General features: G+C 34.8%; 1 protein-coding gene and 1 pseudogene across 7 annotated transcripts in view; one reads left to right on the top strand and one right to left on the bottom strand.

Moving 5' to 3' along the window:
• Positions 1–18,698, bottom strand: part of NBEA (neurobeachin) — a 742,365-nt gene that overhangs the window by 460,723 nt on the left and 262,944 nt on the right. For all 7 annotated transcript variants that reach the window (XM_028837519.2, XM_028837523.2, XM_028837524.2 and 4 more), the window contains 2 exons: positions 17,805–17,959; positions 15,469–15,595 (listed from right to left, as the gene is read on the bottom strand). In XM_028837519.2, the coding sequence (XP_028693352.1) occupies positions 15,469–15,595; positions 17,805–17,959 (282 nt within the window). The remainder of the gene's footprint in view (positions 1–15,468; positions 15,596–17,804; positions 17,960–18,698) is intronic.
• LOC714495 (rRNA-processing protein FCF1 homolog pseudogene) lies at positions 7,210–7,974 on the top strand (annotated as a pseudogene).

Here is an 18,698-nt window from a genome sequence, read left to right as displayed (position 1 = left end):
TTAAAATAAATTTCTGAAGTCCATGTGTGGACTATAAGAGAATAAAACCCCCAGAGCTATAGACACAAGGGGAGTTTGCAAGAATACCCAGGCTCTTGCATTCAAACCTAACCAGTACTCAGGAGAAAAACTGGAGGCAGCATGGAAGACTGCAGAAAACTTACTTCATTGCTCCAGGTTAAAGGAGGGAGAATTAATTGCTGCAGAAAAGACACAAAGTTCTGCCCACATCCGTCTTCCTATCTCCTCTACAGAACGGAAGCCTTATGCATCTGAGAGAAAGGTAACAACTCCTGTCACTTCTGGGGCACAGTAGGAGGCCTGTTGCAGCTGGAAGAAAGGAACATAAAAAACCTTCTACTCTGAGGGAGGGGAAGGGAAACGTTCTGAGTCCTGAAATTTACAGATCCCCAATCATGTAGAAATGCACAAAATCACTGAAAAAGCCCTACCTTCAAGATCCAGGACAGCACTTGACTAAAATGGAGTCTAGACCAGGACAAAAGAGAACCCCATGCCCTTGAACACCAGGCTTGCAAGCACCCAGTAACAGATAATGGTAGTCTATTGCGGAAGGGACTGCATAGTGTAGAGAACCTCTCTGAATCAGAACAGGGTAGAACAGAAACAGCAAGACACTGAAAAACTAGCACCTAACTAAACACAAAGTAAAGATAGAGAAATTTAAAGTCCATGGTACGCAGGGAGTAACAAATACAACCAGAAAACATAAACCCTGTTCAACAAAAGACTAAAATGACTCAACCCCTCTCACAAAAGGCTTAGCATAAGGAGAGGCAGGCCCATTTAGAACACAAATACAACTGTCAGGAGCTACTATCCCATACATGATGTCCAGTTTTCAACTAAAAATTACCTTACACATGAAGAAACAAGAAAAAAAAAAGTCAGAGAAAAATCAATAGAATCAAAATCACAGATGAACCCTATGTTGGAACTATTAAAGAATTTAAAGTAACTATGATTAACATGTTAAGAATTAATAGCTGAAAAGGCAGACAACATACATAAACAGATGTAAATTTTCAGCAAAAGAAAGAAACTGTAAAGAAGAAACAATGGTAGAAATAAAAAATACAGTAAAAGAAATGATGTACCTTCAATGGACTTATCAAAAGACTCAGTGAAGCCAAGGAAAACTCAGTGAATTTGAAGACAGGCCAATAAAATACACACATATTAAAACAAAAAGAAAAAAGAATATACACACACTCCGATGGAGAGAGTGTGCACATTGGTGCATTCAAAAGCTATTAAACATTATCAAATAATTCTACATAAATGTGATTGGAATCACAGAAAGAGAAGTGCCATATGCCAAATAATGGCTCCACAAAGATATCTAAACCATAATCTCTGGAACCTTTGAATAAACTATATTACATGGTAAAAAGGATTTTGCAAGTGAAATTAAGGTTATGGGCATTAAAATAGATTATCCTAGATTATGTAGGTAGGTTCAGTCTAACCACACGAACTCTAAAAAGCAGAAAAGTCTCCGGCTAGAGAAGTACGGCAAAAGAGGAAGGCAGAAAAGATACGTGTAAGGGGAAAACAGACAGATCCCAAGTTTGAGAAAAACTGGATGCATTATTACTAATTCTGAATGTAGGAGGCCACATGCAAGGTGAGTTCTAGGAGATAAGGGAAGGCTCTGACAGCAGGCAAATAAACAGGCCCATGTGTTCTATAGCCATACAGAACTGAATTATGCTGGTAACCTGAGTGAGCCTGGAAGCGCATTTTCTTCCAGAGTCTCCAGTAAGAAATGCAGCCCTGCCAAAGTCCTCATTTTAGGCCAGTGTGACCTGAGTGTTGGACTCTTAACCTACAGAACTGTGAAATAATTAATAAATCAGTGCTGATTTAAGCTGCCAAATTTGTGGCAACGTGTTATTCTAGCAATAGAAAACTAACACAGAGACATACTAGAGCAGAAGAAATATGTGAAGAGATATTGAGTGAGAATTTTCCGAAAACAATGAAGTCATAAAACTACAGATACAAGAAGCCCAGAAAACACCAAGTAGAATTTTAGTAAATAAGTAAAAAAAGAGTATCATAATACACTGCTGAAATTCAAATATAAAGAGAAAATCTGAAGAAGGCATTCAGAGAATAAAGACACATTCCATAAAGAGGAACAAAGATAAAAATGACATTCTCATTAGAATCCGTACAAGTCAGAAGAAATGAGATGAAATCCCTTTCAAAGCCATTTTAAAAATATATAATCCACAATTCCATGTGTAGCCAAAAAATTCTTCAGAAAAAGATGGTAAAATAAAGACCTTTTTAGACAACAAAAACGGAGGTAATTCATGTAGCTGACTTTGTACTACGAATACTTTTAAATGTAGTTCAAGTATAAGGAATATACCAGACAAAAACAGATTTATACAAACAAGAGTGCTAGAAAAGATAAATAAAACCATAAAATGCATTTATTTTTAACTGTTCTAAAGTAAAATTCACTGTCCAGAGCAAAATAGCAGTGTACTGTTTCTTTTTCTTTTTCTTTTTTGAGACAGAGTCTCACTCTGTCACCCAGGCTAGAGTGCAGTGGCACAGTCTCGGCTCACTGTAACCTCTGCTTCCTGGGTTCTAAGCAATTCTCCTGCCTCAGACTCCGGAGTAGCTGGGATTACAAGTACATGCCACCACACCCAGATAATTTTGTATTGTTAGTAGAGATGGGGTTTCACCGTGTTGGCCGGGCTGGTAATCTCAAACTGCTGATCTCAGGTGATTCACCCGCCTCGGCCTCCCCAAGTGCTGGGATTACAGGTGTGAGCCACGGTGCCCTAACTACTGTTTCTTCATAAGATATATAAAAGTAAAATGTATGACAACATTAACACAAAGGATGTAATAGAGGAATTAGGAGTAAACTGTTACAAGCATCACTATTACACATGAAACTGTGTAATAATATTAAAAACTGATTCTGATAATTTAAAGATTTATATTGTAAGCCATAGAGAAGCCCCTAAAATGTTTAAAAGGTTGTCTTTTATTTTAAGCATTTTAAAAATGTTTGAAATATTGTCTCCAATAAGACAATATTGGAGAGAAAATGAAATAATAAAAAAATACTCCATTAACCCAACAAAGGGCATAAAAGAAGAAAAACAAAATAAAGTACAAATGGAAAGTAACAATGTATTCTAAAACAATTACCAAATTGGTAGATATCAATATAATCATGTCAGTAATTACACTAAACGCAAATGATGTAGAAATACCAATTAAAATATAAAAATTGTCAGTTTGGTATTTTAAAAAAAAGCAGAACTGCTTTAAATATAAAAATGTACACAAGTTTAAAGAAAGGAAAAAAATTACCATCAAAACCCTTCATTAAAATAAAGAAAGTCATGTAAGGAGTTGAAAATGTTTAATTGGGTGAGCTTTACACAACTTAAAAATTACCAAAAAGTTACACATTTTTCTATCATATAATTAAGGATCAGAAGGAATGAATCTGACATAACCCAGCAGAAATCAGTGATTTTAAAAAAACCAAGCCATTTTAACATTTACACTCCATCAAATATATGATCATAAACACAGTAACTATATAAAAATAATGTGGATTTCCACCTTTAATAATAGGCAAATTCTCTTGCTGAGAACAACTAAAAAAGCTACATAAAACCAGAAATACTTCTTTGAGGGAAATGGAGAGTTAAGACAGAAGTCAATTATTTGACCATGACCCTGAAGAAGAAACTCTAAGAAGATGATTTTGGTTTCTGGACCACTCATCTCCCATGGACATGTTTTGGTAGAAGCAACTGAATGACTGAAATTGAACAAAATGTTTAGAGCTCAGAGCCTACTAAAGAGGAAAAAAAGCTTAGAAAACCCCTTATGATTTAAGTTGAGACCCTATAGAACTATACTTTAAAGAACTGGTGAATCAGAAAAAAGACTGGCCCTCTAACCTTGACTTCATTAAGGTCGTTTAGGATTGCTAATGCTTACCAGAAGAAAATGTATTTTTTTGTGGAAGAAAACACCACTTTGTACTTTCATATTATGTTTATAATCTGTCAGATACTACATAGGTTTTTCACATAATAATAACAAGAAAAGACATGTAAGTAGAGAGGAAGATATTACTGAATACCAAAAGTAACACAAGATGACAGAGGTAGCTCTGATAAATAATCAAAGACTTTAGGGTAACTACATTTACCCTAATAGTTAAATATTAACTATTAAAGTTAACTAAATTAACTTAATTAAAGAAATTAAAGACCAAGGAAATTAAGGACCAAGATAAACAATTGGATAAGATAGACAATTGGAAGATAATTTTTTTTTAGATAGAGTCTTACTCTGTCGCCTGGCTGGAGTGCAATGGCACAATCTTGGCTCACTGCAACCTCTGCCTCCTGGGTTCAAACAATTCTGCCTCAGCCTCCTGAGTACCTGGGATTACAGGCACGCACCACCATGCCCAGCTAATTTTTATATTTTTAGTAGCGACAGGGTTTCACTATGAAGGCCAGGCTGGTCTCAAACTTCTGACCTCATGATCTACCTGCCTCGGCCTCCCAAAGTGCTGGGATTACAGTCGTGAGCCACCACACCCAGTTGGAAGATAATATTAAACTACAAAAGTCAAATGGAAATTTGAGTACTTACAAAATTTGAAATTAAGAACTGAGAAGACTTGACACAGCTAAAGAGAGAATTAATAAAGTAGACTATAGGTTAAAAGAAAATACTCAAAATCACTGAGAGAGAAATAGGAGTGGGGGAAAGGATATAGATACATAAGTAAGAAATGTATTTTTTAAAACTCTAATTTTTATCTAAGATAAGCTCTAACAAAAGGATAAAAAGAGTCACAAGCAATACCTGAAGAGGTAATGGCTAGGAAGTTTCAAAATTGAATGAAAGTGATAAAACTTCAGATTTGAAAATCTCTACAAGTCCTAAGCAGGGTAAATACAAAGAAAATCCACATCACCTGAAAACATCATAGTAAAACTTATCAACTCCCAAAATACAGAACACCTTTAAAACAGACATCAGGTGGGTTGGAGTGGAGAATAGAAACAATATGACCAAGAATTAACCTATAAAATAAAGAAATAAAACACAGAATGAAAAAAGCCAAAAGACAATAAAATTATATTTTCAAAGCACTAAAAGAAAATAACTGCCAACCTAGAATTCTGTTGGTTCAAAATATCCTTCCAAATATTGAGGTGGATTTTCAAGACGTTTAGAGAAACAGGAACTAAAAATTCATGACAGGCAAACCTGCACTAAATCAAATACTAAGAAGTGTTCTCTCAGAAGAAGAAAAATGATACTAGGTGGAGGTCAGACATTCAGAAAAGAATGATAAGCAACAAAAAAGGATAGTCATTTGGTTAAATCAAAACAGATGTTGACCAATAAAATAAGTAGACTTTCTTGCAGGGTGTGAATTTAAGATGAACATGTACACATGTATACATATGTACACGTATGTCTTCAAAATTTGGAGTAAATTGAGTTAAAACAGAGTAAGGAAGGACCACACATTGTCTGGGAATAGGACCTTGATAAATCAAGGACAACTCCTGCAATTTGGGGGATTATCAATTACACACAGTTTCTCAAAGTGTGTTCTCTGGACCAGCAGCATCAGCATGATCTAGCATGATGGTTAATTTTATGTGTCAATTTTACTGGGTGTCAATATATTTGATTAAACAGCACTCTGGGTATGACTGTGAGGGTATTTCTTCATAAGATTAACATTTGAACAGGTAGACTAGATAAAGTAGATGGCCCTCCTTCATGTAAGAAGGCTTCATCTAGTCAATTGAAGATATGAATAGAACAAAAAAGTTGCGCAAACTCCTTCTGCCTGAATGTTTGAGCTAGGAATACCGGTCTCTTCTGACCTTTGGACTCAGATGGAAACATCGGCTCTTCTTCAGCCTTGAGCCAGCCAGCTTTTGGATAGAAACTTACATCACTGGCTCTCTTGGTTCTCAGACCTTGGTACTTTGATTAGAACTACACATTGGTTCTCCTGGGTCTTTAGCATACTAACTGCAGATATTGGGAATTCTCAGTTTCCATAATCACGTGAGCCAAATTTTTATAATAAATAATATGTATATGCATGTATATTCATATGAATGTAAACATCCTATTTAATCTGTTTCTCTAAATAAGCTTGACTAACACACCTAAAAACTCGTTAGAGGTGCCCTAAATTCTCATGCCCTACTGAAGTCCTACTGAATCAGGTACCCAATGATCTGTATGTTAATAAGCCCTCTATGTTAATCTGATGCATGCTGATGTTAGAAAACTACTGCACTAAGGAAACAAATAATGTACAACCTTCAACTTAACAGTTTCTTGTTACTTCTCGCTAGTGAATTTTTTTTGGCAATTAAGAATAACACTGATTACTGCCAGAACTTATGAAGAAAAGGAAGGAAGGCAAGGAAGGTAAGACAGGCAGGCAGGCAGGAAGGTAGAAAGGCAGGAAGGCAGACAAGCTGGCTAGCTTAAATAAAGAATATCAAGAATAAAAAGAAGGGACATTACTACAGATTATATGAATGTTAAAAGAATAACATGATAACATTACAAAAAACTTTATGCCAATAAAAACCTACCAAAACTGACACCAGAAAAAACAGAAAATTTTGGGAGATCTGTAACTAATTAAATTGAAACTTTAATTAAGAAACTTTCCTAAAAGAAGACATCCAGGAGTAGATGTCTTTGCTTGTGAAGTTTGCTAAATATTTCAGGGGAATAAAAGACAAAAAAATAATCTTATAGAAGCTTTCAAGAGATAAATCTATTTCACATTACAATGAAATTGGATTTCTTATAGAAATTGATAATTCTTTTAGCATTTAAAAATTAAACCAATATAGTACACCATGTTAACAGGAGAAAAACCACAAGATCATCTTAGTGTATATTTAAAAAGCATAACATACATCACGATAGCAAGTTTTTGTTAATTACAAATATAAGAAATGTATAACATTTATTGAAAATTATATAAATAGATAAGAGGCATCATAATTAATGATAAATGTTCAATGTTTTTCATCTGAGATGGAGAATGTAAAAAGAATGCCTGCTATAACCATGACTGTAATAAATTGTATTGGAGGTACTGGGTGGCACTGTAAGTTAAGAAAAAGAAATTTGGATTACGGAAGAACCAGGAGTGTGACGTGACCATGGGGAAGCAAAAGAAAACAAGGAAGTATGTGACCATGAAGCGAATGCTTAGTCTCAGAGATCAGAGGCTTAAAGAAAAGGATAGATTAAAACCTAAAAAGAAAGAAAAGAAGGATCGCAGTGCGTTAAAGGAAAGAGAAGTTCCCCAACACCCTTCCTGCTTATTTTTCCAATATAATACACAGCTGGGCCCACCTTACCACATCCTCGTTGATACCAACTTTATCAACTTTTCCATAAAAGCCAAACTGGACTTAGTGCAGTCAATGATGGACTGTCTGTATGCCAAGTGTATCCCTTGTATAACTGCCTGTGTAATGGCTGAAATTGAGAAATTGGGGCAGAAGTATCCAGTGGCTCTAAGGATCGCCAAGGATCCAAGATTTGAATGATTACCATGTACACACAAAGGGACTTATGCAGATGACTGCTTAGTACAAAGAGTAACTCAGCATAAGTGTTACATTGTGGCCACAGTTGACCGGGACCTTAAAAGAAGAATCCGTAAGATTCCTGGAGTTCCTATTATATACATTTCTAACCACAGATACAACATCGAACGTATGCCAGATGATTATGGAGCCCCTCGATTCTAATTCTTATAAGACACAATTCCTCTGCCTTTCTTCAACCAGCTTTCTCTTGTTGCCAGTTCATTACACGAAATGTAGCGGGATTTTTAAGGAATCAGAGAGACCGATGGAGTTCAGGAAGATATTTATTATTTAGGTGCACTGGACCAGTTGGATTAACATCCAAAGGACTGAGCCCTGAACAAAGAGTTAAGTTACCTTTTAAGCATTTTGTGGGGCGGCGGGGCGGGATCTGTGCAGGGGGAAGCATATTATAGAAGTGAGAAAGACAATTAATTGAGACATGCATTACATCATTTCTTTCTTTTCAAGGAAAAACATGTTTTATGACTTGAGTTTATCTGCCTAGTTACCTTGCAGCCGCACAGCTAGAGAAACGGTATTTACAATGCCTGGGAAAGGAGGAGAGATAAGGCTCACTAGCCACAGAAAACAGGCAGTTAATTTTTAAAGGACTCCAGCTCTTTCTCTTTATCTCAGGGAATTGGGTTCTCTTACATACAACTGAGTTTCTGCTTACACATTTTTAAATTTCTTTTAATTCCTTTTCCAGTGCAATAGCATGAATTATTATTCTGTTGACCTATTAGCTCTATTATGAGCTGAGGGTAGTTAGATATGCTCACTCTTTTTTTTTTTTTTTTATTTTTCTTGAGACGAAGTTTTGCTCTGTCGCCAGGCTGGAGTGCAGTGGCGCGATCTGGGCTCACTGCAGCCCCTGCCTCCCGGGTTCAATTGATTCTCCTGCCTCGGCCTCCTGAGTAGCTGGGATTGCGGGTACGTGCCACCATGCCCAACTAATTTTTTTTTTTTTTTTTTTAGAGACAAATACTTTCGTATTTTCAATACAGAAAAATATGCCTCAGCCTCCCAAAGTGCTGGAATTACAGGCGTGAGCCACCGTGCCTGGTCTGCTCACTTTCTGATGCTGCTTTTTTGTTGTTTGTTTGTATGTTTGTTTGTTTTGAGATGGAGTCTCACTCTGTCACCAGGCTGGAGTGCGGTGGCGCGATCTCAGCTCACCGCAACCTCCGCCTCCCGGGTTCAAGCGATTCTCATGCCTCAGCCTGTGGAGTAGCTGGGACTGCAGGTGCACGCCACCACGCCCAGCTAATTTTTGTATTTTTGGTAGAGACAGGGTTTCACCATGTGGGCCAGGATGGTCTTGGTCTCTTGACCTCGTGATCCGCCCACCTCGGCCTCCCAGGGTGCTGGGATTGCGGGCGTGAGCCACTGTGCCTGGTCACTGATGCTGTTCTGAAATTGATATTTTGTCTCATAAAAATTAGGCCAGGCACGGTGGCTCACGCCTGTGGTCCCAGCACTTTGGGAGGCCGAGGTGGGTGGATCACCTGAGGTCGGGAGTTCGAGACCAGCCTGGACAGCATGGCAGAGCCCCATCTCTACTGAGACTACAAAAAAATTAGCTGGGTGTGGTGTCACGTGCCTGTGGTCCCAGCTGCTGGGGAGGCCGAGGCGGGAGAGCCTCTTGGGCCCAGGAGGCGGAGGTTGCGGTGAGCTGGGATTGCGCCACTGCATTCCAGCCTGGGTGACAAAGTGAGACTGTCTCAGAAAAAAAAAAAAAAAAAATTAATGCTGATCAAAAGGTATAAAATCTCAGACAAGAAGAATATGTTTCATACTTTTTTTGAGTTCTGTTGTACAGTGTGGCGCATTATACTTAATGGAGCATTATACATTTCAAAATTGATACTCTCATCACAGAAATGTATTTGAAGTATTGGATATGTTAACTAGCTTGATTTAACTATTCCATACTCTATCTACAATTTATGACATCACTTTGTAACTCATAAATTTGTACAATTATAAACTGTCAATTTACAATAAAAAAATTTTGTTGCATCTTTTTAGAAAAAAAAAAAGAAAAAAGAAAAAGAAATTAAAAGGTGCAAGGATTTTAATGGGGGAAAAAAACTCCCCCATTATTCATGGATGACACAATTATGTATATACATATACATTTTGAAATAATCTATACAAAAATAATTAGGGATAATAAGTGGGTTAACATTTCAGGATATTGAAATGGAAACAATTAAAATAATTAAAATAAAATGTATAAAAGAAACCACTGACAACATGATAAAAATATAAAATTCATTTGTAGCCTTGAAAAAGTAAGATGGTCTAAAATTACCTTCCATGCTAACAGCTAATAAATTAGACAAATACAGGGAACAACTATTTTCAGACACTACAGGGAGTACAGAACAATGAACCCTAAGGAAGGAGAAACCAATAAGGTGAGCTCCCCCATCATCCACATTTCTTTTATGGAGGTATTTCCTACATTATGGCAAATACTGAGTCCTGCAATGTTTTTGGGTTGACAAGACTGAGACTGTAGTTCAAGACAGCCAAGGTGAATAGAATTTGCAGGACAGAGTCCCTGAGAGGAGGAAGCTATAAAGAAAAAAATTTCCAAAAACCTGAGTCTTAGCCTGAATAGCAATCTACTTATGTGAAGCCTGAAAGCTCCAAGGGCTAGAATAGAACAATTTTTTGAAAAGAATAATTATGAAGGAGTTGTAACACAAACATCACTGAGAGTGCATAGTGCTGGGAATTGTCTGAATTCCCTCCAGCCAGAAAGGAGAGAGCTCAATAAATACACTGAGCATTCAGGAGAAATTCTAGCAAGTCCACCCTTTCTAAGTGTGGCAAAAGCAATCCAAGAATAGAGGCCTCTCTAAATTTGCCTTAGAAGATCTTAAAAGCATGCCTCATGAGCAAGGATAGCCTGTTCAACAAATGGTGCTGGGACAAATGGACATTCATAGGCAAAAATATGTACCTCAACCTAAACCTCACACCTTACACAGATATCAGCTCAAAATAGATCACAGACTTAAAAGTAAAACAACTTTTAAACCACAAAACTTTACAGAAAACGCAATATAAAATTTGGGAACTCAGAACTAGGTGAAGAGCTCTTAGACATGACACCAAAAGCTTAACTATAAAAAGGTAAATCTGACAAGCCAGATTAAAAAAAATTTAAATTTTTCTCTGCTAAAAACCCCATTAAAAGGATGAAACGGAGCACGTCTAGGAGAAAATATTTGCAAACTACATTTCTAAAAAAGGACTTGTATTTGAATACAACAAAAACTCTCAGAGCTCAAAAGTTAGAAAGTGATTCAATTAAAAAATAGGCAAAAGACATGAACAGACAATTCATGAAGGAGACACACTGATGGGAAATAAACATATGAAAAGATGTTCTGCATCTTTATCCATTAGGAAAATGTAAATTCAGAGCACAATAAGATATCACTACATACCTATCAGAACACTTTAATAAATGCTGGTAACAATGAGGAGAAACTGGACCACTCACACATTGCCAGTGGAAACATAAAGTGGTACAGTCACTCTAGAAGAGAGTTTTGCAGTTTCTTATAAAACTAATCATATACTTACCAAAGAGCCAGTAATCTCACTCTTGGGTACTTATCCCAGAGAAATAAAAATATATGTTCACATAAAAACAAATGTCCATTGTAACTTTATTTTTAATAGGCCCAAACTGGAAAAAACTTAAATGTCCTTTAGTAGGTATATGTTTAAACAAACTGTCATCCATACCATAGAATATGACTGAGAAATTAAAAAGGAACATACTATTAATTCATGCAACAACTTGAATGGATTGCATGGCAGTATTTTTAGTGAACAAAGATAAATGTTAAAATGCACCTCTGAAAAGTGTAGGAATCCAAGAAGAAGTAGGGAAAATTAGAAAAAATATTGAATATAAAAAATACTACATTTGTACAATGCAGGTAAAACAGTGCTTGGAGGAAAAGTTATGGCTTTAAATGCTCATATACCACACCATTAAACAAGAAAAGTCTAAAATCAAAGATCCAAGAGAGGGTTTGGGAAACATCTGTAAAGGATAAGATAGTAAATATTTTAAGCTTTAGGCCATATTGTCTCTGTTACAACTATTTAACTCAGTCACAGTAATGTGAAAGCAGTGATAGGCAATATATGGGCAAATGAGTGTGGCTGTATGCCAATAACTTTATGTACAAAAACTGGTGGCAGAATGATTTGGCTCATGGTCCACAGTTTATAGACACTCAATCTCAGTTTCCACTCTAAGACATGGAAAGAAAAAAGCAAGGAAATGTGATGTAAATAGAAAGGAGTAATAAAAGCAGAATTCATATAATAAAAAGCAAAAAAACCCTAAAAATGTTAATGAACACAGTATCATTTTTGGGGGGAAATCATAATATTGAAAAACAACAGCTATTCTGATAATGAAAAAATGAGAAAAAACAAAAATTAACAAAATCTGAAATGAAAGAGGGAACATCATTAGAGATCATACTTATATTTTAAAATATTAATAAAATGTAAAAAATTACAAAGAATGTATGGCAATAAGTCCAACAACTTTGATAAGATGGGTAAATTCATTGAAGACAAAAACAACAAAACAGATACAAAAATAAATATATTATATGGATACTCACTTATCAATTTAAAAAACTGAATCTATAACTTAAATTTTCCAAGAAAGAAAATTCCAGGCAGAAATGGCTCTGCTGGTGAATTCTCAAACATTTCAGGATAAATAATACTAAAGCTACAAGTGACATTATCTCATGCAAAGAAAACAAGGAAACTACAGAAAGCGTTAGATAGATTATGTGAATTTAGAAAGTTCTAAACAACTTACCGAGTTCACTAAAATTAAGTGGCACGATTATAAAATATAAAATCAACATATAAAAATCAATACACTAATACAAAATTGTCCCCTTTTTTCAGTTTTATTGAGGTAAAATTGACATAGGCAATCATTGATTTGCTATTTTTAAAGATAAATTAATTTGCATTTCATTTAATTTCATATAAATGGAATCATACACTATGTACTCTTTTTTGTCTGGCTTCTAACTCCCAATTGGAAATTTAGAGCAAAAAATCGAATATAATATCATCAAACACATGAAAAATTTAAAAAAATAAAAATTTAAAAAGATATAAGAATAAGTACAGGAGCTTTACAATGAAAACTACAGTAAGCTGCTGAAAAATATTAAAGATCTCAATGAATGACAATTTCAAAAGTTTGAATACTCAGTATTACAATGAAGAATCTCCTCAAATTTAAAGGTTCAACAGAGTTGTAATTAAAATTTCAGCAGAATTTCTTTTTTTGCTGCTTTAGAATTGACAAGTCACTTGTAAAATTTATATGAAAATGTAAATTAATCTAGAAAAGTCAAAGCAATTTTAAAAAAGAATAGTTAGAGGACTTATATTACCTCATCTCTTTCAAAACTTAATATAAAGCTACGATACAGGAAGATAGTGCAGCAGTGACATATAGTTCATGGGACAGAATGGAGTCTAGAAATAGATCTACACATAGGTGGTCAATAGGTAATTGAATGATACTGAGGAAAAATAACAGGGTGAGCAGATCTTACTCAACCCAATCTTTATTAAACCTAAGGCTAATTAAGATAGTATGGCTTAAAGACAGAAAAAGAGATGAGGCAGAGCTGTTTGCCAAACCATAATCAAGTATATATGAAAAACTAATTTGTGACAAAAGTGACAGAACACAGGGAAAAGAAGTGTCTTTCCAATAAATGGTGCTGGGTCATCTTCATATACCTATTGCTCCTACCTCATTATAGTCACAAAAATTCCAAATGGATTACACATCTAAATTCAAAAAGCAAAGAATAAAGCAGCCAGAAGGTAAGACAGGGCAAAGCTTTTACAACACCAAAAGCACTTATAAACCAAAAAATTGTAAGGTAAATTTAATTAAAATTTACAACTTCTGTTGATCAAAATAGACCATATTGATAATGATAAGTCAAAAAATGGGAGAAGATATATGTATAACATATAACATACAAAGGGCTCATTTTCAAAAAATTAATAAGAAAAAGACCAAAAAAAGCCCACAATTTAAAAAAATGGACTAGAGATTTCAACAGGCAAATCAAAAGAAGAAAACAAAAGACAAATGTATTTAAAAAGTGCTCAACCTCATTTATCATTGGGAGAATGCAAACTAAAAATACAATGGAATGCCACTACACTTCCACCAAAATGGCTACAATGACAGAGACTAAAACTACTAAGTCCTATCAAAGATATGAAGCAACAAGACCTCTCATAATCTGCTGCAGAGTTACTAAACTAGTACAACCACTTTTGAAAACCATTTGGCATTATTTAGTAAAACTGAACATATACAAACACTATGAATCAGCAATTACACTCCAAATTATCTAACATATACACATTAATGTGTAGTACACACACGTAATAGTAGCACACTCATAGTAATTATAAGTGGCCTTATCTATATAGCAGTATTATTTGTAATAACTAAGATAAGGAAAATTCCAAATGCCCACCATCGGTAAAATGAATTAATAAATTATGGTATAGACACATAAATAAATAAAAGAATAAATGAATAAACTATTGTTATATGCAACAATAGATGAATCTCATAAAAATAATGTTGAACAAAAGAAGTCAGAGACAAACAAATACATACGATGTACTTACATTTACATAAAATTCAAAAACGACAAAACTATCTTAGTATTAAAAGTCAGGGTAAGGAATTGGAAGAAAAGCAAGAACAGTGACTAGGAAAAAAGTGCAAAGCAAGGGTTCCTGGTGTACAGTCTATTTGTTAACTTGGGTGATGATGAGTGTGTTCATTCTTTCAATAAGCTTTTATATTCTGTATTTGTGTTATACCTCTATAAATACCTCTGTATGTATTCACAGTTTTTTCTGTGTGTATGTGTATACATGTGCACAATTTTACTCCAAGAATGAGGGCCAGTCTCTTCCAGGAATGGCCTTTAATCATGGCAGATATGATAATGTTTGCTTATTCAAATTCCAGTGATGTTATATATAACATTGTAGATCTAATTTGAAAGTTAGTTCATTAGTTAGTTAATTAATTAATTAATTAGCGAAAGTTTTGCTCTGTCACCCAGGCTGGAGTGCAGTGGTGCAATCTTGGCTTGCTGCAACAAGCCTCCTGGGTTCAAACGATTCTCCTGCCCCAGCCTCTCTCCCGAGTGGCCGGGATTACAGGCGTGCACCACCACACACTGCTAAGTTTTGTATTTTTAGTAAAGACAAGGTTTCACCATGTTTTCCAGGCTGGTCTCCAACTCCTGGTCTCAAGTGATCTGCCCTCCTTGGCCTTCCAAAGTGCTGGGATTACAGGCGTGAGCCACCACGCCTGGCCTGAAACTTTATATTTTAAACTTTTTATCACCCCCCCAAAGATGCCCAATTTTATCATGTTACCATTTGTACATGTTTGAATCTTTACTGGAAATAGTAACATGCACTAATGACAGTGAATTACTAATACAACAGTAAACATTTAAAATCACTGAAGATCTCTACTTGGACCAAAATATATCAGAGGTTTTTACATAACAACTAGCCAAAGATATCAGAATAATTGTGAAATGCAATTGCAAAATAATTAATCTTCATTCCCAAGAACTCTTCCTATATTTTGTATTTTTGTGTACTGTTTCACTACATTTAAAAAGAGTTAAAATGAATAAAAACAAACAGTCATGCATACCTCATATTTTCAGCTGAATCTTCTGGCATTGGAGCAACTGTTTGTACAGCTGGAAGGTTTTTGCTGGTAGCACCATTCACAAAACTAGAAGAGGAGGAAGAGGAGGAGGACCCTGAATCCACGGCACCTGTTCCCAAAATAATAATTTTTAGCCTTAAACATAAATTTGTTTAAAAAAAATTTTATTACACCATTACTATCTGATTTTGAAAGAATTACTCATCAGAATTTCAAAACAGAATTTGACAATCATTTGGCCATTAGTAAGTATGCTAATAAATATAATTTTATATAACAGATGCTGCATTGAAATCTAATTGATTTGCTTACATTAATCTAACAAAACTACATACTACAAATGGGGTATAAATAAAAAACATCAACAAATGAAAAAATTTTTAGATAAAATGAGGCTGATAAAACAATGCAAATTTAGGTGTGAAAAAGTTATCTTTTTATAGTTACACTGCAATATTTTTGGTATTCATCATTTAAGACAGAGTTTGGAGTGGACGATCTGAGCATAAATTTGTGGCACTGCAGCATCAAATGCTCTTTTGATAAGATCACTGCTTAAGAAGGGCTATAATGAGTTACATTAGTACCTGGTCTTAAAATAATGAGTGTTCCCTCAATGATATAAAAATATAATTTTAGTAAAGATTTTTCTGTAATACGCCACGTAAGTATATTAAATAGCTGTGGAGTTGAGGGACATCTAGTGTTCCAAAATATTATCATCTTATACTAATTCCCATAAAACTGAATTGCTTACTGGGACTTCCACTAGAACATTTTAGAGCACCTATATGCCAATATTTGAAATGAAGAATATGTCCGGCTTAGCTGTTGGCTCACAATTTATACACACATACATACACACACACACACACACACACACACATTTTTAAGAAGTTTATCACTTACATTTTTATTTCTCATTGTAATATTATATACTTTATACTATCATCAAAACTCTTGCTACCATTACTTTCCATATTCATTCTTAATTCTTAAAATAGAAATTAAAAACATCATGACTTGTCTCATATAAAGACAAAAAAGGTGATTCCATTTTGCATTTACCTAACTCCTAACAAGAATAACGACTTCATTCATATTTTTAAAACCTTTACACTTTCAAAGTATATACTTTAGTAAAAGAAAAGCAGTTTGACTCCTATCTCTAGAAAGCTAAATGAGTATAAAGAATGAAACTCTAATACTGGAAAGACTTTAAAGTCTTCAGACAAGCCAGGTAGAAATATCTATTTATAATACAGATAAACAATAGATGGTCTATTCTTTGACACAATGCCATTAATGACATTTATTTGCCAATATAAATATTCTTAATAGAGTACATTCTACTTACTACAACCCCATAAATGTGTTGTTCATGATATGTCAGATTCAGGTGGTATGATAAACAAGATAGATACAGAAAGCACAAAAAAGAGCTATGAAATTAATAAAAATGGGAAGAATCTAGGCAATGATAATAAACGGAAAGTTCAAGGCTATACAGTCTGGAGAAGAGAAGACTACTATAGTCAGGGAAGAAAAGTCAGGGATCATCTTGCGCTGTATAAATACCTAAAACGGAATCACAAAGATTTGGGTAAGGATTTATTTAGCTGATAATCAACAGGAACATTTCTGTAAATTTACAGAAAAAAAAAAGGTTATTTTAGGCAGACTTTTAATATTTGTAATGATTTGAAATTTGTTGTTCCTAGATTCATTAGGAATTTGCTGGGCAATGAATTGGATCAAATTATAATCTATGTATATGAACTAATTCAATGTCAAACAACGGTTCTTATTCACATGCACTTTTTATCAAGTTGAGGCTCTTGCATATCGTCAAGGTTCTTAGGGGAGCTCTACCTCCCTTAGGGGATTTAGCAAAGAATATATGTTAGAACTCAACCAATCAATGTCCCCAAATCTGCTTTCTGTCACTAACATTTTTAGTACATCTTGATATTCTTGATATATTTTACTCATTTTTACATATCAAACGTCAGTGTTCAAATTATCCTTTGCTTCTGCTCCCCAAATATCTTTCAGTAATCTGATTTCACTCTGAAAATAAACAGCACCGTTTTGAGAAAACTCAAAAACAATACTGTCCTCTAAAATGACCACTAAAAAATGCACTCTACAACTACAGACAAATTCTAAAAAGTCATAACATAAAATATAACCTTCTTAAAAATTAAGATAATCTTAAATGATTAGGGTATTTTAATTTTTAAGATCAAATAAGCAGAAAAATGAAAATATAGAAAACATAAAAAGATGAGTATCACAAAAATATATAAGGACAATACCTGTTGTATTAATCATACTTTTTGGTGTAGCTCCAGTAGCAGCAAATATATTAGAGGTACTGCCTGTTGGCAGCCCACTTCCAGCAGTAGTGGCTCCCACAGTGGTTACAGCTAAACTACCTGGAGGTGGCTTCTTTACAGGCACCACAACACTCCTGCAAAGAAATGAAGGATTGGAAATAACAAACATGAAGTTGAAGATGAATTCTAATCCCGCTGCAGCAGATATACATAGTCAACATCAAATTTCTCCCTCTTTCTTCTTCCAATTAAAAAAATTTTTTAAACTCCTTAGTCCAGCTTTGTCAGTGGAAAGGATATGGACATTAAGGATATATATAAAGTGCGTTGACTAATTGATTTGGCCAATATTTTTGTAGACTTTGGAGTCTGCAAACCTTTCTTAAGATGGCATATGGACTGCGATCATAAATCTGGGAATATTAAGAAATTTGTGCTCAAGTTAGGAGATTTTATTTTGCCCATGCACATAGAATTTTTGGTAAAATATACATAAAATATCCATCTTATCCACATCACATTCTCCATGATATTCATAAATATGTAAAAACATAAAACATTTGAATACCAATTCTTTCTTTTTTTTGACATAGAGTCTCACTCTGTCACGTAGACTGGAGCACAGTGGTGCCATCTTGGCTCACTACAACCTCTGCCTCCTGGGTTCAAGCGATTCTCCTGTGTCAGCCTCCCAAGTAGCTGGGATTATGGGTGCGCGCCATCACACTCAGCTAATTTTTGTATTTTTAGTAGAGACAGAGTTTCACTATGTTGGTTAGGCTGATCTCAAACTCCTGACCTCAGGTGATCAACCCCCTTGGCCTCCCAAAGTGCTGGGATTACAGACGTGAGCCACCACACCCAGCCTTTAAA

Source organism: Macaca mulatta, chromosome 17, assembly GCF_049350105.2.
Source record: "Macaca mulatta isolate MMU2019108-1 chromosome 17, T2T-MMU8v2.0, whole genome shotgun sequence".
In the NCBI taxonomy this organism is placed as follows: domain Eukaryota; kingdom Metazoa; phylum Chordata; class Mammalia; order Primates; family Cercopithecidae; genus Macaca; species Macaca mulatta.
This window is presented reverse-complemented; position numbering and strand designations above follow the sequence as displayed.